Below are 21,210 nucleotides of genomic sequence, written 5' to 3'. Positions count from 1 at the left end.
ATGCCTACTCTTCCCACTTTTGTTCAACATAGTACTGAAAGTTCTTGGCAGAGCCATTAGGCAAGACAAGGAGATAAAAGGCATCCAAATCAGAAAGGAAAACGTAAAACTAATTCTGTAGCAAGTGGCATGTTATTATATACATAAAACCCTGAAGACTCCAACGAAAAAGTGTTAGACCTAATTAAGAAACTCTATTTCTTAATAGATATAGGATATAAAATCAATATATAAAATTCAGTTCTTGGTTCTATACACTCACAACAAACTATCAGGAAAAAAGTTAAGAAAGAAATTCCATTTACAATTGCATCATAAAGAATAAAATATCTAGAAATAAATATAACCAAAGAAGTAAAAGATCTGTACCCTGAAAAGTATAGATATTAATCAAAGAAATTAACTAAAACAAATAAATGCAAAGACTTTCCATGCTCATGGATTAGAAAAATTAATATTGTTAAAAAGTCCATACTATTTGAAGCCATCTACAGATTCAGTGCAATCTCTATGAAAATTCCAATGGCATTTTTCACAGAAATAGAAAATCCTAAAATTTATGTGGAACTACAAAAGACCGTAAATAACTAAAGCACTCTTGAGAAAGAACAAGGTGAAAGTCATCACACTTTCTGATTTCAAACACTATTACTGAGCAATAGTATTCAAAATAGTACAGTATTGGCATAAAAGTAGACACATAGTCAATGGAACAGAACAGAGAACCCAGAAATAAACTCATACACATATGGTTAATTTATGACAAAGGAGCCAAATGTATACAACCAGGAAGGATAATCTTTTCAGTAAAAGATGTTGGGAAAACTAGACAGCCACATGCTAAATAATGAAACTGGACTACTACTTTATACCATATACAAAAAATCTCAAAATGGATTAAAGACTTGAACATATAACCTGAAATCATAAATCTCATAAAAGAAAACATAGGGTGGTAATCTTGACATCAGTCTTAGCAAATTTAGATTTTTCAGATTTCACACTAAAAGCAAAGGCAACAAGAGCAAGAATAAATGAATGGGACTACATCAAACTAAAACTTCTGCTTAGCAAAAGAAACCATCAACAATATGAGAAGGTAACCTATGGAATGGAAGAAAACATTTATAAATTATGTTTCTGATAAGAGAGTAATATCAAAATATGAAAAGAACTCATGCAACTCAATAGCAACCAAAAAAAAAAAAAAAAGAAGAAGAAGAAAAGAAAAAGAGGAGAAGAAAAAGAAATTTGGTTAGAAAATGCACAGAAGAAATGAATAGACACTTTTCCAGAGAGGGCAGCAACACTAATCATTAGGGAAATGAAAATTGAAACCACAATGAAATATTTTCTAACACCTGTTAGAATGGCTGTCATTAAAAAGACAGAAGATGGCAAGTGTTGGTGAGGATGTGGACAAAAGAGAAGCTTGTGCACTATTGGAAGGAATATAAAGTGGTATAGCTACTATGGAAAACAGTACGTAAGTTACCCAAAATAATAAAAATAGAACTACTATGTGATCCAATAATTCTACTTCAGGGTACGTATCTGAAGGAAGCAAAATCACTATCTGAAAGAAATATCTGCACCCCTGTGTTCATTGTATTGCTTTTCATAGTAGCCAAGATTTGGAAACAACTTCAGAGTCCATTGATGGATAGAGGGTAAAGAAAATGTGAGGTACGTGGATAGATAGATCTACTATATGTACTGTTTTCCATGGTAACTGTACCATTTTACATTCCCTCCAATAGTGCACAAGGCTTCTCTTTTGTCCACATCCTCACCAACACTTGTCATCTTCTGTCCTTTTAATGACAACCATTCTAACAGGTGTTAGATAATATTTCATTGTGGCTTCAATTTTCATTTCTCTAATGATTAGTGATACTGCCCTCCTTGGAGAAGTGTCTGTTGCACATTTTCCAACCAGATTTCTTTTTCTTTTCTTTTTTTGATATTGAGATAAGTATACATCTATCTCTCTATCTATCAATCATCTAATCTATCTATCTATGAATACTATTCCACCATAAAAAAAGAAAGGAAGAAATCCTGCTATTTCTTATAACATGAATGGACCTTGAGGGCACTATGCTCAGTGAAGTTAGTCAGAGAGAGTAAGACAAATACTGCATGATCTCACCTTTATGTAGAATCTAAAACAAACTCACAGAGAGAAGGGATTGGTAGTTGCCATAGGCATGGGTAGGGGGTAGGAGAAATGACTGAAGGTCATTAAAAGGTACAAACCTCCAATTATAAGATAAATAAATTCTAGGGATGTAATGTAAAGCATGGTGACTATAGTTACCAATACTCTGTTATGTATTTAAAAGTTGCTAGGAGGGGTGCTAGGAGTCCTGGGATCGAGTCCTGCATCGGGCTCCTAGCTCCATGGGGAGTCTGCTTCTCCCTCTGACCTCCCCTCTCACGCTTTCTCACTCTGTCTCTCTCTCTCTCTCAAATTAATAAATAAAATCTTAAAAAAAAGGATTTTGTATTAAAAACAAAAAGTTGCTAGGAGAGTAGATCTTAAAATTTCTCAGCACAAGAAAAAAATTATTCCTATGTGAGATGATGGATGTTAACTAAACTTACTATGGTATTCATGTTGTAATGTATACATATTTCAAATCATTGTGTTGTATACCTTAATCTTATACAATGGTACATTCTGACAATAACACAATAAAACTGGGAGAAAATACTGTCAAAACTCGATAATAAGAAAATAAGCACCCCAATTTTAAAAGATTTGATGAGGGCAATTATGTAAACAGACACACTGCCAAAGAATATATAGCAAGTCATAGAAACATCCAAAAGGATGCTCAACATCATTAGGAAAATAGATCTTAAAAGCACAATGATTTATTATATACTTAGCACAATGGCTAAAATTAAAAATTCTCATCATACCAGGTGTTGGTTGAGGATGTGATTTCCACAACTGGAACGACATACATGACAATGCCATACAATGACAATAAGAATATAAAATGATAACAACCTCTTTGGAGAGCAGCTTGGCACTTAGAGACATCGACACCTCCCCATGACATGAGTATTCCAATCCTTGGTATTTAGTCAAGAAACATAAAAGCATATGTCCAAACTAAGACTTCTATACAAATATTCATAGCAGCTTTATTTGTAAGAGGCCAAGAGTGGAAACAATCCAAATTCTATCCACAGGTAAATGAATTAAAATATTGTGTTATATCTGTATAAAAGACTACTATTTGTGAGTTAAAAGGAGTGAACTATTGATACATACTACAGTAGGGATGAATCTAAAAATAAAACAGAACAAAAGAAGCCCGACAAAAAAAGAAATTTTATACTATGTGATTCCATTTATATGAAATTTCTGGAAAATTCAAGCTCATCTATGGTGACAGAAAGGAAATCAGAAGTTGCATGGCATGTGCTTGTGGGGTGAGTAAGATGGAGGGATTATCAAGGGGCATGTGGAAACTTTTCGGGCTGAATAAGGTCACTATCTTGATTATGATGATGGTTTTATAGACTGATTTGTATTTATGTCAAAACTTATCAAGTTATATACTTTATGTTTAGCTTACTGTATATTAATTATGCTGAATAAAACTATTTGAAAAAAAGGAGTAGGGAGAAAAAAGAACACTAGGAAATAAGACAGGGAAGTTTCCTAAACTCTCTGATCTGCGCCCCCCCCCCACCCCCATCCCCCATCCTTGCAATTGTGCTTATTTGATTTTTTTTTTTTTTTCTTTTAAAAGACTAGGGGCTGGGGCACCTGACTGGCTCAGATGAAAGACCATGCAACCCCCCCACCTTTTTAAAGTTTTATTTATTTAGAGGCATCTGGGTGGCTCACTCGTTAAGTGTCTGCCTTTGGCTCAGGTTGCCTTCCCAGGGTCCTGGGATCAAGCCCCATATCAGGCTCCCTGCTCTGCAGGAAGCCTGCTTCTCCCTCTCCTACTCCCCCTGTTTGTGTTCCCTCTCTCACTGTCTCTCTTTCTGTTCAAATAAATAAATAAAACCTTTAAAAGTGTATTTATTTATTTGAGAGAGAGAGAGAGAGCACGAGCATGCGAGTCAGGGGAAGGCAGAGAGAGAGAGAGAGAGACTCTCAAGAAGACTCCCAGGAACATACAGCTCTTTGATCTCAGGGTCATGAGTTTGAGCCCCATGTTGAGTGTAGAGATTGCTTAAAATAAAAAAGAAAGGAAAACAAAAGACTAGGGGCTATATTAGGAGAACTAAAAAACACATAATGACTAAATGCTGATAAGATTGTAGTCAAACAATTACATTCTCACCTTACTTGTGTCTATATAAATTGGTATAGCACCTTTGGAAAACCAAATGGCAATGCATATCAAGAACTATTTAAGTATATCCTTTATGTATTTTTATATCCTTTAATCCACTAGTTCCATTTCCAGAAATGTATACTAAAGAAATAATATTTTAAAAGTGAAATGCTTAGAATAAAAAAGAAACAGTAAAAATCTTAGTGAAGTATTTTATTTTATTTCATTTTTCCCAAAGATTTATTTAAGAGAGAGAGAGTGCATGTGCATATGAGCAGGGGAAGGAGTAGGTGGAGAAAGGGAGGGAGAGAATCTGAAGCAGACTACTACTAAGCTCAGAGCTTGATGCAGGGCTCAATCTCACAATCCTGAGATCAGGATCTGAGCTGAAATCAGCAGTTCCATGCTTAACCGACTTAGCCACCTAGGTGTCCCTTGGTGAAGTATTTTAAATGGCAGAGGGCAAAAAAAAACAAAACCGCAGAATGTATAACAGCAAGAGAATGATTAGGTCATTTTTGTTAGTGCCACCAAAGGAAAGCAAATCAATTGCATCTAGTATCATAAGAAATGCTTATGATATATTATTTTCAAAATCAGAATACAAAATGATTTCTACTCTATTAATGCAATTAGTTAAAAACGATGTCTATGGATGGGAAAGGTTCTAGGGAAATGAAAATTGTTTATTTGTCAGGATGTCATGATTTAGGGTGAATTTCCTTTTACAGTTCTACTTGTATTGGTATAATATGACTTCTTTAATAAAGAATAAAATAATAAAGATAGATGAAAACAAACCAGTGAATGTATCTTAATATGCAGTTCTCATAGCTACAATACTGAGATTTTAATCAGATGACATGGTACAAAGATGGTTGAACACATTCATTTACCTTCCACCAAGAATCCACTCAAATGACAAAAATTTATTAAAGACATAAACTTACAAGGACAATGACACTGGAGAGGCAGAAAATAAAATTTAGAGAGATTTAAAACACATGAAGAAAGTGGAATCAAAAGATGCAGGATGAAAAAGCTGAAAAGCAACCTGATTTCCATTGTAGGACCCCCCCCCCCCGCCCAAAAAAGTATAAATTGCCAGCAGCAACTCCCACAACCTAGGTAGCCAACATGAGTGAGAACTCTTCTTTGGGAGATCTGATTAGCCCATGGAAAAAAACTAAAGATAACCGCACAGAGAGAATGGGGCAGCAGGTCAAACCATGCCCACCGAGCTTACAATGACCACTTTGGACTTCATTCTTATATATGAGCATACTGTCAAAGATCATCAGTCATTTTGGAAAAACATCCAAATGATAGGAGAACAGAAAGTGAAGGAGAGAGAAAGAATCAAAGAAATAATTCAAGGAAACTTTTGCTGAGGGCGCCTGGGTGGCTCAGTTGGTTAAGCCGCTGCCTTTGGCTCAGGTCATGATCTCAGGGTCCTGGGATCGAGTCCCGCATCAGGCTCTCTGCTCAGCAGGGAGCCTGCTTTCTCTCTCTCTCTCTCTCTCTCTCTCTCTGCCTGCCTCTCCATCTACTTGTGATTTCTCTCTGTCAAATAAATAAATAAAATCTTTAAAAAAAAAAAAGAAAAGAAAACTTTTGCTGAGAGGTGAGTTTTCTGGATTGAAAAAGCCAACTGAGTATCTAGCACAATGGATGAAAACAGACTCTCCATAAGGTACATAATTCTAAAAATTTAAGTGCACAAAGAAAAGATTTCACAAACATCCATGAAGAAGGAAAAATTGTTTGTGTGCCAATAATCATTCCTCATTCCTCAATATTTCAAAATGCTCAGTAGCACACTGGAAAGGACTGCTCTAAGTACCTCTGTTCCTGATTTATAATAAGACTTGCCTTTTATGAAATCATATGTCCTACATACTTTCCTGTTGGCCTCCTTTGCCTGATTACATTTTGTTTTGTTCTTCTGTTGTGAAATGAATGTGTATTTTCTTTTAAAGGTGTGCATGTATCAATATTGTTGTCTTTATTTTGTTTTACAGTTGTTTTTTCAGCAATGATATTTGAGACTATTACAAATCAAGATCTGCCTGTGATCAAGTGTGTTTTAATCAATCATAAGAACAATGATTCATCACTGGGGATATCATCATCGTATCCCATGGTAAAGTAATATTAAAATTCTAACATTAGTTATTTTCTCCAGAGGCCATACTTCGTAAGCTATTGAGGTTTAGCACAGCTATATGGGTTTTTCCTTTTGTGTGTTTAAATATATTATGTACTTATATGCACTCCATTCTATCTAGAGTCATGTTCTTTCCTGGTCTGGATTCAGGAAAGACACAGATACTCAGCATGAATAAGTAAAAGGAATTACCCTTTCTCCTTAAAGAGAATTTAGGCTTCTACCTTAAACCCAAGTCCCTAATTTCCGAGTGCCTCCTGGATCTAGATATAACAGATTTTTCATTTGCTCATTAAAACCCACCTGTATTTCATTTCTATTTCCCCGAACCTGCACCTATTCTTATATTAATTGATTTCTGTTTATGGGCCTGTCTAGTTTCTGGGCTGGAGAGGTCAGCATTATTTTAGACTACTTCCTCCCCTGCACCTTCACATTCAGTCAGTTACCAAGTCTTGTCAATTCCCTTTCTTTGATAATTCTCATATAATCGCCTCATATTCTCTGGTCTCATAGCCACTTCCCTCGTTAACTCCTCTGTAATCACAATAATATCGTAAGTGGCTTCTTCCTTCTCCAGTTCATTCTGATAGGGCTCCCACCTTTACAGCCGGCCTTAGAACCGTCAGTGGCTTCCCATTAAACTGACATGCAAATTGCTCCGTCATCTGACTCTGGCTCCTTCAGGTTACAAATTTGTTTTCCATCACCCTTCTCCTTCATGCAATTCCTCTAACAGCTTAGATATTTACTCAAAGGAAGGAAGCTTAGATAATAGAGAACTGAAAATATTAGAAACACGTAACAAAAAGTGAACATGAAGTGCAGCCAATTCCATGAACATTTCAAGCTAAGGATTCATACCAATATAAAGTCATTCTGTTTTCTTCTACATAAATAGAATACATAAACACATAACATACACTACATGATGCCCTGGACTTCACTCCCTACCCCCTAAGATCAGAGATAGTAAAAATATTCTCAAATTTAAAATATAGTGTTAAATAGGTTTCCATAACATTCTACATGCATGGAAAACTCCTGATTTAACTCATGATTTTTTTATGCCAGAAGCATGGCTGGTTTTACTTTTTTTAAAACAGGTATTGGCATCATAGCATATTGCTTATTAATAATTAATATTTTTGCATACAGTATTTCAGTATGCTCAGAAAAATGTTGATATTATTGGCTATGCTGTTTTAAACTTTTGGTGTCTTTTCAACTTAAGAAAATAGCTGCACATGTTGAAGTGTTTTCTTAGAAAACACAATCTGTAAAAGAAGCTAATAATTGGTCTTGGCTCCTAGGATTAAGTCCTGCATTTCTTTTTCATGTTGTAGAAGTTATGTTCTTACGCAATATTTAGGATTGTTTTAAGACCTAGTCTCTCAAACAACATTAAACAGATAATCCTACAAATCCTAGATGATGCAAAGATGAGCAGTCTACATAATGTGCTTTCACCTTCCTGAAGTTGAAGCTGCTCCTTTTGGGCATTTTCCCACTTTAGTGGGGAAGTGTATTGTTAGGGGGGCAGTGGTCTTTTAAAAATTGGTTTTGATTTCTTCCACAGTTCACGTTGCTCAGATAAGACATCTTTCTGAGACTCTTACAGTTCAGGAGTGTTTTGAATAACCAAGCATTCTAGTAGACGAAACTTGACAATATAACTCCATTAAATAAGCAATTACATCCTTAGCTGTATTACCGATAAAACCTGGAACCGAAATAAGATGATTTTACTGTTCCCACAATCCACTTAATTGTTGTTTAAAACCTGAATGTTTTCACCATTTATAATTTTTGTTTGAAGATGAATGTAATATATGCTGAGTTTCTCCACTGTAAAGTTACTGTTTTCTTTGTAAATAGCAGGTATTTGGGGGCATTTGCCAATATCCTATTTCTCCTCCAGTTTTCACCTGCTGGTTTTAGCACCCATTGGTGGATCTTGCCTACAACAGTTATAACTGTGATGTTTGCCTAATGATAATTTTCTTTTTCCCTTATTCCCTCTACATTTCTAAATTGGAATTGCATAAGGAAGGGTTCTCTCTTCTCTCCATTTTATTTATTTATATCATATGGACTCAGAGATATTTATTTTATTCTAAGATTTATAACCCAAGACTATCAGTTTTATTTTGTTACTCAGATTTGTACAGCTTTGGCCATTGGGAGCTACTTCAGGCTGTCTTCTATGTCCCTTCAACCTGTGCCCGTGTTTTCTCAAACACTGCCTTATTTTCTAGTAACTACAATATAGTTCAGGCCCATCTTGCATTTTTCCTGCCTTAGCCCTAAAATTAGCCACTTCTCAAAACAAAACAAAACAAAACAAAACAAACAAAAACAACACTGGGTTTTTTGGAGAATAGTATTTAGAAACCATGGTCTGAGAGCTGGGTGTGCTCATTTCTATTGGGATGCCTCTGGGCCCTCTAGGAAATGTATATATGTATGTATGTATGTATACAATCTCCCCCACCACCACACACGACACTTTGTCTCTTTATCATCTCTACATCTACCTACTTACCTATCTCTAGATCACCATAAATTCATGCTGATAGCTATGATGTCAATTCAGCATCAAAGGTTTTATTGTACTTTTTCCTCTTTCCCTATTTGTTTTTCTCTCTGTGATAGTCAGAAACAAGGTTCTCATTATCTATAATAAATGACTTACATAAACCTGGTATATATATAAACCTGGTATATATATATAAACAAATTTCAGAATTGCTAACCCACATTACAGTGAGAAACAGATTCACAAACTAGAATAGAGTCTTTGTGCATAATTCTTTTTGTCTTTAACCATACAGTATCCAGTGTAGTATTTTTCTATTATTTATGTTAGTTCTTTTCTTTCCCACCCCCTTTACCATGGTTACATTATGAATCTGTAATATAATTAAAATTTTTTTTACTATTCTATTTTGAGTTCCCTCCCAAATCCTCATTGTTTTAATTGTTTATTTTTTTGAGTATGTGAAACTTGTTTATGGTCCTAAAGCCAAAGGTGTATAAAAAGATATACTCAAAGAAGTATTACTCCCTCTTCATACCTATAACCAAGTTTCCATTCTTTTCCCACCTACTTCTTGTTTATAGTCAATCCCTTTAGCTTTTTTTTTTCTTTTTTAGAGAGAGTGTGTGCTGGGCAGAGAGGGAGGGGTAGAGGAAGAGAGAGAATCCCAAGCAGGCTCCATGCCCACTGTGGAACATGACAAAGGGCTTAATTCCATAACCCTGAGTTCCCAACCTGAAATAAAATCAAGAGTTGGTCACTTAACTGACTGAGCTACTCAAGTGCTCCCACTTCAGATTTTTTGTCTTAGTCCTAGATTTCTTATGCCCAAAATAAGCAGATACATGTGTATTTTCTTAATCCCCTTCTTTCTTACATGAGGTGTAGTATATGTGAAAGTAGCTATTTTTTCACTTTTTTTCACTTAACAGTATATCCAGATCACTCCAAATCAGTTCATTGAAATTGTCCTCATACTCCTTTTAGCTGCACAGTACTCCATTATGTGGAGGTACCATTGTTTATTCAACCACTCTTCTGTGTATGAGCATTTAGTTGGTTTCTAGTATTTTGCAATTACTTGTTTGTAGGTATGGGTTTATACATATATCTTCAAGTGGGGGTTGTTGGCCGAAAAGATGGGTGCACATGTAATTTCATTAGCTATTGCCAAACATTCCTCCAGAGGGGTCACACTGGCTTATATTCCTCCAGAAATGTATGAGAATAGCTGTTTCTTCACAACCTTACCAACACCGTGTGTTGTAATACTGAAAAGTTTTTGACAGATTGATAGATGAGAAGTAATACCTCAGTGTTGTTTTAATTTGCGTCTTCTAATGATAACTGAGTTTGAACATTTTATTCTTATGTTCAAAGGTTATTCTTGATATCTTCCTATTCAGTTCTTTTTCCATTTTTTCTACTGTGTTTTGGTCATGTGTCCCTCATTGGTAACAAGCTCTTCATATATTAGGGGTATATTAGGGATATTATATTTATAATATATGTTGCAAATATTTTCTTCTAGTATGGCAGATTTTTTTTACCTGGCTTTGATTTGTTTTTACTTTATTCTTTGCCTCTCCTTTAAGATCCGGCTCAGTTTCTGGACTTCATGAAGCCTCCCCACTACAACCCTCCCAGCTTAGTAGTTACTTCTTCCTCCTCTGAAGTTCCAGGACACTTAAATTTACCTTTCAAAATAACTGGTATCTTTTTAGAGGGTACATCATATTTCACCCGGTGTTTTAATTATTCCTTCTTACTAGACTTGAAACACTTTAAGGACAAAATCAATGTCTTTTCTTCCAATTCCCATAGTGCCCAGTACATGGTCTAGCACTTAACAGATACAGAGTAAAGAACTTATCATTTACTTGCTGAATAAATGGATAAGTAAAACCAGAAGTATGGCTTATGATCAGTAGCAGAAGACCTACCCTGCTCTTCACCTGAAGAAGCTTGTGTGTGCGTATTTGTGGGTATGCACACGTGTGCACACATGTGCGCATGCGCGTGTGTAGGCATGCTACATTATGTGTTTGAGGGTAGGAGATGAAGGGTCCAGAGACAGAAGTTGCTACTACACCCTCTTTCAATGTGTCTCAATTACTTAAAGTAGGGAAGAAGTGTGGTGGTGGTGAAGAGCCTATGGGGGTATCTGCCCAGAAAATATTTTGTTTTTTAAATTTCCTCTAACACAATTACCAATTTACTATTACTGTGTAGATTCTTATCTACATACCAGTAATCACAAAAGCAGTCTTATGCATTTTATGACTATTGTTTGTATATTAGTTCGTTAGAGCTGCTGTACCAGAGTATCACAGACTGGGTGACTTAAACAACAAATTTATTATCTCACAGTTCTGGAAGCTAAAAGTCTAAAATCTACATGTCATCAGGGTTGGTTCTTTCTGAAGGCTGTGAGGGAGGCATCTGTTCCAGTCCTCCGTCCTTGACTCCTAGAGGTTCGTCTTCATATTCACATGGCACTTTTCCTAGCATGTGTCTTCTTCAGATTTCCTCTTCTTATGAGAACCCAACGCAACAGCCTCATTTTGACTTGATTACCTGTGGAAAGGTCTTATATCTAAATAAGGTCACATTCTGAGGTAGTGGGGGTTAGGATTCAACACATGAATTTCAAGGGGACACAGTTCAACACATAACCATATGTAAAACATTAGAAATGCAGCCTAAACTCAATTATCTTTTTTTTTTTAAGATTTTATTTATTTATTTGACAGAGTGAGCAAGCACAAGCAAGGGGAACAGCAGGCAGAGGGAGAAGGAGAAGCAGGCTCAAGCCCAGCAGGGAGCCTGATGTGGGGCTTGATCCCAGGACCCTGGGATTATGACCTTGAGCTGAAGGCAGACACTTACCCAACTGAGCCATCCAGGCACCCCTCCCTCTATATATTTTTTTGAATATTTTATTTATTTATTTGACACAGAGAGAGAGTACAAGTAGGGGCAGAGGCAGAGAGAGAAGCAGATTCTGCTGAGTAGGGACCCCGACATGGGGCTCAATCCCAGGACCCTAAGATCATGAGCTGAGCCAAAGGCAGGTGGGCGCTTAACCAACTGAGCCACCCTGGTGCTCCTATCTCTTCTTTTGAGAATTGTAAATAATAGGATTTTCAGTTAGTAATACATTCTCCAGCACAGTGGGCAGTACATCAACGTGAATCTATTTGATAAAGGTCCCAGCTAAGAAGAGGATGTAAAAACATGCATGAATAGTGAATTCACCTTGTTTCCACACAGGCATCAGAAACCGCAGAAGACCTCGGGTGCGCCTTGAAGTCTGAGAGCACAGAGGCCATGTATGGAGCAGCCACTGTGGAAGTGGACATGTTGGCATCCATCACGCTGCAAGTACTGGTCAACACCCCGGGGAACATTTCCTGTCTCTGGGTCTTTAAACACAGCTCCCTGAATTGCCAGCCACACTTTGATTTACAAAACAGGTGAGTGGGGGGGGGGGTGAGAGCACCCACAAGGATTTTGGGAGGAAAACTTCCTTACCGTAGAATGTAGCTCGCCTGGAGTTTCTTTTCAAATATTTATCTATAACCATCATAACTGTTATCTCCAGTGAAATAATGAACTAAAAATATAGTTAGGGCATGAATACATGGCTTTATGTGTTTATCCAACCTATAGGATGTCTAACACAGAAAATGAACTCTAGTGTAAATTACAAACTTGAGTTAGTACCAATATTGGTTCACCAGTGGTAACAAATATACCACACCTCATAAGATGTTAACAATAGGGAAAACTGTGTGTGTGTGTGTGTGTGTGTGTGTGTGTGTGTTGGGGGAACATATGTGGGATCTCTCTGTACTTTCCACCTGGTTTTTCTGTAAATCTAAAATTACTCTAAAAAATAAAGCCTATGTACCTAAAAAATTGCATATAGATATAGTTAGGGCCTAAGAAGGCAGTGAGCAGCTGGAAAAATGTAAAACAAACAGGGAAAGAATATTTGGGATTTTTATGGTCTCTTGTTTTTTTTTTAATTGGATCTTGTCTTAAAGATAAAAAGTTAGAAAATGTTCATTACATTCTACTTCAAGTAGCCAGAAGCTTCTTTCTGGGAAATGCTAGGGGAAAGAACATTTGGTTTTAATCTATTTTGTTTCACAGTATGATGAGCAGAATTGCCAGTGATATCCACAAAGTATTTTAATAGGAAACTGATCTGGGTATGATGGAACATGGGTCTCATGATCCAGAAAAATATCTTAGCCAAGAATTGTGATGGAATGGCCAAGTCTGTGTTTGACTCTGTTCTGATTGTGCCCCTCTCACTCCTTAACGCCCCCCAACACACACCCGCTGTCTGGATCCCCCTCGCTGAGACCAGATGGGGGCAGTAACAAAGAGACAAAAGTCATTCAAATGTCCCTTGGTAATTCTAAGGCTACTTTTCTCTCCAGTTGTTAGGGTGTTCTGGTGCCCCATGGTGTAGAGGAGTCTCTGTCTTTCCAGAAACCATGCAGTAAGTGGGACCCAAATGGCCTACAGTGGGTATCCTGTCCGACTGAGGTATGGGGGAACATTTCTGTGACTGACTTGTACCAGATTATTTGCATTTGTTCCCTTAAAGTCAAATAAACTCGTAAGTAATTTTTAGGACAGTGGCTATAATTCTAAAGTTTGCTTCTAAATCTTGGAACACATCCATTTTCCTTTCCTCTTTTGAGACTGTATTACTCACTTCTGTTTTTTGGTTATTTGTACCTTGGGGTTAAACCAAAGCACTCTTCTATTAAAAATTTTGGCTTAAAGAAATGTTCTGGTAATCCTATTAAAATTTTATACCACAACATTTCCCACTGGATTGAGACCAAAAAGCAAATGCAGGGTTCTTGTCATTCCATTAGATTTTGCCTTTTTTTGATTTAGGACCAATGGTCCCATTTGTCAGTCCCCATCACCGGTCTTGACTAATAGGTATTAACTTGACTGATCAGTATTACCTAATCTTGTGGATTAGTTAATACCAAAACTATTTAGCAATTTGTCCACGATAAGAGACTTACTGTGGAAATCTAGCTCTGGGCTCATGGCTAGAAAGCTTGAATACCTAGGCTGTGATCACTGTCTTCCAGTTGCCTATGATATGCATTAAATGTTCACAAATGGTACCAGGACAATGAGTGGTTCAGAGAAAGCAAGCACAGGACCAGAGTATTGCAGGCACCAATGAAATATGTCTCCTGCTAACCTACGCATAGTATTCTGGAACCAAGCAGCTTGGAGCTCTAGAGCAGGGCAGGGCATCTCTGCAGAAATGTGCATTTGGATTGCCTGGAGACCTTGTTCAAATGCAGATCCTGATTCAGTGGGTCCAATGGGTCTGGGCAGGGCCTGAGAGTCTGACTCTCAGTGGATGGTGGGCTGAGACTAACACTGCTAGAGAAATACTACACTCTTGAGTAGTAAGCATCTAAAGGTCAGAAAGCATAAATTTATACCCAACATCACTCAACAAACTATTAGAGAATATCGTAAGCTTTAATGAAAACAGATATCACTGAACACATTGAAGTTTCTTGGAAGAGATTGCTCCTAGACAAATGTATTGGTATCAAGCCCCTAAGAAGTTCAAAGAGCGAAAACCGAGCCATCTTTCTCCTTACATATATGTGATTTTTCTCCTTCACATAGGATAATGGCTTGTGTTAGATTTTGCTCGAATTCTTTCATCTACAGAGAGAGTCACGCAGAAGAGAATGTTCCTTAGCTCTGGGTATCTTGCTCGTACAGTCATCTGGGTCTGCAAGTGGGGAAGTGAGGCTGGTGGTCAGGTAACAGAACATGACTGTGAGGTGCTTGTCACTGAGGGGAATGGTCTGCTCTTGCTGGCAGGAGTGAACCCCCAAGCCTGCGCATTTTGTCCCTCTGAGAGGCCTGAGAAGCATGGGGCGAAGGTGCTGGAATGGAGGTCCCTCATTCTGAGGGGAGGGCCTGAATGAAGTCCAAGTCAAACTAACCAGGCTCCGGCAGAGTGAGAAGCTGCCAGCCTCCGGTGCCACAGTCAGAGATGGAATGTGGGGGCCCCCTGTGCTGCCCGCTGACTCAGGGTGAAATTTTATGTTTTAGTTTCACACATTTTCCAAAATAACCAGTTCTCTTTCTTGTTGTTGTTTTTTTTTTTTTTTCATCAGAGGAGTTGTTTCCATGGTCATTTTGAAAATGACAGAAACCCAAGCTGGAGAATACCTACTTTTCATCCAGACCGAAGCTACCAATTACACAATATTGTTTACAGTGAGTATAAGAAGTAAGTGCACCTCGCTACTGGGTATTCACAGTATTCCAAAGGAGTGGTTTAGCCCTTGAGCTTCCTCCCAGCTGCTAGAGACACAATATTCAGGTTTCCCTCAATATGTGGTTGAATAGTTGAATTCACTTCAACCATCGGGCATGACCTGTGGACTCTCAGAACATTCTCTGTTCAGCCCCCTTTTTTCAGTGACATGACTGACAGGGAAGAAATGGAAAATAATTTTGATCTTGACCATGGAGTTAGAAGTCCTGGTTCTTACTCTGGATCTGTTCCTACCACCTTTGGAAGGTCACTTAATTTCCCTGAACCTCAAATTGCCTATCTGTAGAACGGGGATAAAAATACATACCTCACAGGATTGAAAGATTCCCACACCATCCCGTACAGCTCTCTGAGATCGGAAGATGTCCGTGTCCGCTCTAACAAGGTAGTCACCGGCCATACATTGCTCTTGAACACTTGACATGTGGCCAGTGTGACTGAGGACCAGGTGTGACTTTCATTCATGTTAAGATGTTACAAACTGGACTTAAATAACCACGTAGAGCTTATGGATCCTTGATTTGTACAAATGCTAGATCATTCCGCAAACCGCCAGGAACCATCCAAATGTTGTTATCTGTGGAGGCAACTGTGCAGTTGGCAGAATCACCCCGCGTGTGTGCCTTCCGGCTTCTTGTTTCCTCCCAGTTCTGTGCAGGCCTAGGAATTGCACCCCCTCAGCTCCTAGACACCGAACACTTCACCTCACATGACATGCAGGGACTAGAGGTAGGTGCCTTCACATACATCCTACTGCCTTTAGGGACTAAGGCAGCACTCCCAAATCTCTGGGTTTATGCCATTTTATATTATATACTTATTTTTTAGGTTTTATTTATTTGATACAGAGAGAGAGAGAGCACAGGCAGTGGGAGCAGCAAGCAGAGGGAGAGGGAGCAGCAGACTTCCCACTGAGCAGGGAGCCTGATGCGGGGCTCCATCCCAGGACCTGGGATAGTGACCTGAGCAGAAGGCAGACACTTAACCGACTGAGCCATCCAGGCACCCCTAGGCCAATTTTTTTAAAAAAATATTTTATTCATTTATTTGACAGACAGAGATCACATGTTGGCAGAGAGGCAGGCAGAGAGAGAGAGGAGGGGGAAGAAGGCTCCCTGCTGAGCAGAGAGCCCCAAGCGAGGCTGGATCCCAGGATCCTGGGATCACAACCTGAGTGGAAGGCAGAGGCTTTAACCCACTGAGCCACCCAGGCACCCCCCCACCCCAAGCCATTTTAAATTAGGTTACCTGGCCACACCTGAGGATGAGGCTTCCTATTCCTTGTAAGTGACTTGAAGGCACAAAGCCAGGGTCCAGTCCACGAGGTGCCGTGCTGATAACCATGGATAGTATTCTGTATGTACCATCTGTGTTGAGGGGGATGCCGCTGGCACCATCTCATTGCCTCACAGCCATTCCCCCTTCATGCAGCTGAGAAAACAGACACACTGGGCACCACTGGAAGCCAGGTCTACGCAGTCTACACCACACTGTACTGGGGCTTGTGGTCCTAGCTGCTAACACAAAGAGCACCTGTGGCCATTTAGATCCCTAGAAGTGTCACCTTAATTGGGGCCAGGGGTGGTGTGGTAGGTTTCTAAAATCGGCCTGTAAGGCAAGAAATTAGGTAGAGTCAAAATTTGTCAGAAGTTCTGAAAAGCCCTTCAGTTTACTCTGATATGTATAGGACCAGAGGCCTGAAAGCCCAAAAATCAAAAGAGAGCTTTTGTTTCTCTTTGATTTTGGTCTTATTCCCTGTCCCCTCCTCAGTCCCTGATCCCATTCTGTGGGACAACGGGTCTCTGTGGTTCAGTTCAATTCGGAAGGGAATCAACGATTCTTTGCTTGTTGTCTTTCTTTTTTTGCCAAATGTTTAGAGTTGAATTTGTGTCAGATAAGTGGTGTCTGCTGTTGTCTTTATTATATGTAGGGTATCTTCTTTGCATTTCAGATTTATAGTGTAAAAATATGACAACTATTCAGGTAAATTGTAACATGCTTTTAGCATTCTGGGTGAGGCTAAAAAAAAAATCGGGCGGAAGAGACTTGGCAACATCCAATGTGAAAAAGAGGAAAGGGTTTACTAGCAAACCACAAGTTTAGCAGTAACCAGCAGTTAAGGCCTGGTTACCTAAAAAAAAAAAAAAAAAAAAAAAAAGGAAAGCTGAACCTTGGCAGCATTCATGAGAATGGAATGTTGGAATGTCTAGGTTCAGGAAATGAATGGATGATTATTCTTCTCAGACGAATATTGACAAAACAGAGCAACCAGATAGTGAAGAACTTGGTTAAATTCAAACAGCTGAAGGATTTAACAATGTTTAGCACAGCAAAGAAAATATTTTGAAGGGAGGAGACTGATGGCAGTGTAATGTAATGTACTCTTCTGGCATATGAGTCAGGAACCCTGGCCTAACTAGTTATACCATGGATGAGGGCGGGGCACCTGGGTGGCTCAGTTGGTTGGGTAACTGACTTTTGGTTTCAGCTTGGGTAATGATCTCAGGGTCACAGGATCAGGCCTATGTGGGGCCTGATCAATGGTCAGAAATTGCAAGAAAGAATAAAAACCATCACATAATGAAAAAAGATATGTGCAATTCATGTAATCAATAAAGGATTAAAAATTGTAATAGGTAAATAGCTTCTATCAATCAGTAAGAAAAAAACAGTAGAAAAATGAACAAAAGACGAGTAGACGTTTCACTTTCAGAACATGAAAACTAAATGGTCAATAAATATATTAACATAATAACTGAGAAAAACAAATTAAGACCACACTGAGAGGGGTGCCTGAGGGGCTCAGTCTGTCAAGCGTCTGCCTTCGGCTCAGGTCACGATCTCAGCATCCAGGGATCAAGTTCTGCATCAGGCTCCTTGCTCAGCAGAGAACCTGCTTCTTCCTCTCCCTCTGCTTCTCCCCCTGCTTGTGCCTGTGCTCGCTCTCTCTGAGAAATAAATAAGTAAAATCTTTAAAAAAAAAAAAAAAGACCACACTGAGATACCATTTTATAGCCACTAGATTGTTGAAAATTAAGAAGTCTTGGTCAGTATACAGAGAAAAAGGAAATTTCATGTCCTGCTATGTTAGTTAAATTAGTACCACCATTTTGGAAAGCAGACTATCGTTATATGTAGAGCGGAACATGCTCATATCATATAAACCAGCAGTTTTCCTCCTAGGTATATTATTAAAGAAACTTACACACCTGCCTCAGTACAGTACAGAATGTTCATAGTACCACTGTTGGCAAATACAACAGACTGATAAAAGCTAAATGTCCATTGCAAGAAAATGAAACAATAAATGGTAATATATTCACCGAAGGAATACTGTATAGCTGTAAAAAAAAATGAATGTGATATAGCTACATGAAAACCATAAGGCAAAACCACCAACATAAGGCTGGATGAGAAAATGAAGTTATGGAAACCTACATATTGAGGGATACCACGTTTTGAAGATCAGAAACAAAGCAAACCAATAGATTGTTGGGGGACACACATCTATGTGGTGGAAATATTTTTAAAAGCACAGGAATGATAAACACAAGATTCAGGATAAAGATTACCTAGGATTGAGATGGCGGGGAACATAAAATAGATTTGAAGATTTATTAATATTCCAGTTATTATGTCAGATACAGGTCTGTGGGCATTTGTGTTTATTATTATGCTTTGAAATGTACACTTCATATATTCTTTTGTGTGCATATATATAATATTTGTAAACAGAATACAAGATCAGAAATTAGAATTTAGAACAGGGAAACTTTCTTTTAAAGGAAAAGGTTTGTTGATAAATGGAATGATCCACCCAGGGAGGTAGTGAACTCCTGTGGCTAGAGGGGTCCACCCAGAAGTGGAAAGTTTGTACATTAAGCATTGTGGGAGCCAAAGATGGGGGTGGGGGGAAAGGGGAGGTATGATGGTCCAAAAAGAATGGGAAGCTAAAACCGAACCTCTCAGTTCTCTTCCAATCCTAACTCTCTCCTCCTGTATTTCTGTGTTTTTTATCAGCATAGCTCTGCCTAGTTCTAGATAAAATAAATCATGGGAAGAAAACTGAGGCTTAATTATATGAGCTTTAAGCTGTTATTTCTCGTTTTCTTGTTCCTATGCAAATCACTATTTGTATTTTTACATGACCTCACTCCACTTAACTTCAGTTGTCTGTAGGTTTATGAAATATCCCAAGAAATTAGCTAAGAGGACAGATGCTGAAGTAGACATTTCAGCCAGAGTTGAATTTAATGTATTGGAATGGAGGAGATATATTATTGTACATATTTGGAGGGGAGCAGATGAGGCTGCTATGGTATAAAATATTTAACCTTCCTTAATAGTGCAGAATTCTTTTTCTGAGGGGGTTGCTAATACAATTAGTTTTGAAATATTAAAATGTTACTCATTTATGATACTCTAGACACACTGCTTTATACATTAAGGAGACCTTACTTTAGAAAAATGGAAAATCAGGATGCCCTGGTCTGCATATCTGAGAGCATTCCAGAACCGACCGTGGAATGGGTGTTCTGCAATGCACAGAGTGAAAGGTATGACATTTATAGAGGTAATTGCTATTTTTGCTTTATTTTTTGGTCTTTTTCTGATATAGCTGACATCACACTGTGTGTACCAATTGGCTTATCAGAAGAATGGGAATGGGATAGTACTTGCCTTACGCTACAGTGATGAAATGAATCAATACACGTGAGCTCATTGCAAGGCTGGCGCCTGCAGATAGTCCCATATGTGTGTTTTCTTTTGTTTTTCATAGGTGCCATAGCTATGCTCTCACAAAGTGAGAATTCATGCAGTTTGAACTAATAAAAATTTACTAAGCAATTTTGGTGAAAAATGGTACTAAGCAGGAGAAAAAGTAAAAAAAAAAAAAAGATTACCAAATGGTAGGAATGTGATCACAAATTTTAGAGGACAAAGAGATTACCTGTAGATACATATATACATATACATATATACATATATACATATACATATATAAGCATAGCGGTGGGGGGGGGGGGAGATGGACAGTCTGCACCCCAAAATAATAATAGTTGTTATCTCAGGGTAGTAGAAATATGGGCAAGTAAAATCCTTTGGGTTTTTTTGTATTTTCAAAAATTTCTACAGTGAACTCAATTACTGTTGTCTTATAAGAAGAAAAAAAAAATATCATTAAGGAATAATATGTCAACAAAGAAAAGAATACATTTAGCTAAAGTGGTAAGGGGGAGAAACGTAATCACCCACAGGCTCCAAAAGCAATTCCTGCTTTTGGAAAGGCAGTGGTTAGGGTAACTCCCTGGGAGGAATCCAAGTCTGTCTTATGCTAAGAAAAGGGCATGAGGGGCATGGGATAGGGATGAGGAGGTAAGGGTTAGGGTGGGAAGACAGTGGGGGTGGGGATGATGGGATGGAGTGGGGTCTGGGGGTGGGGCTGAGGGGTGACAGTGAGGGCACCAGGGTGGGGGCATGGTGGGGGTGGTGAGGGGGTGGAGGGTGTGGGAGGGCATGGTAATGGGGATGAGGAGGTGAGGGTGGGGGGCTGAGGAGGGATAAGGGTCTGAGGAAGGGTGGGGATGTGGACGGTGGTGATGAGGGGATGAAGAGGGGGTGAAGGGGTGGGGATGAGGGGTACCGTGTCAGGTCCTGAGACCCACTGAATTCCCTCCTGCGTCTCACCATGCCTCTTCCCTGTGAGCTCTGCGGATGGGTGACTTCTGCAACATTCTTCTCTTCTCCCTCATAGTCCTCTTTAGGGCTTCAAAGAAAAGATACCCGCCTTGTTGTGCTGCATTGAAACCTAATGGTGCTTTTCCTTTTCTCTTGCCTTTTTTTCCCC

The 21,210-nt window shown here is 38.6% G+C and overlaps 1 protein-coding gene across 1 annotated transcript in view; it reads left to right on the top strand.

The window, feature by feature from the left end:
- FLT3 (fms related receptor tyrosine kinase 3) overlaps positions 1-21,210 on the top strand; it is a 73,545-nt gene that overhangs the window by 16,439 nt on the left and 35,896 nt on the right. The window contains exons 2-5 of the mRNA XM_082700947.1: positions 6,329-6,450; positions 12,287-12,489; positions 15,199-15,314; positions 19,789-19,935. Of these exons, the coding sequence (XP_082557073.1) occupies positions 6,329-6,450; positions 12,287-12,489; positions 15,199-15,314; positions 19,789-19,935 (588 nt within the window). The remainder of the gene's footprint in view (positions 1-6,328; positions 6,451-12,286; positions 12,490-15,198; positions 15,315-19,788; positions 19,936-21,210) is intronic.

Source organism: Mustela nivalis (genome assembly GCF_964662115.1).
Source record: "Mustela nivalis genome assembly, chromosome: 15".
Lineage (NCBI taxonomy): Eukaryota > Metazoa > Chordata > Mammalia > Carnivora > Mustelidae > Mustela > Mustela nivalis.
Note: the sequence above shows the minus strand (reverse complement) of the source record. Positions and strands in the feature narration are given on the sequence as shown.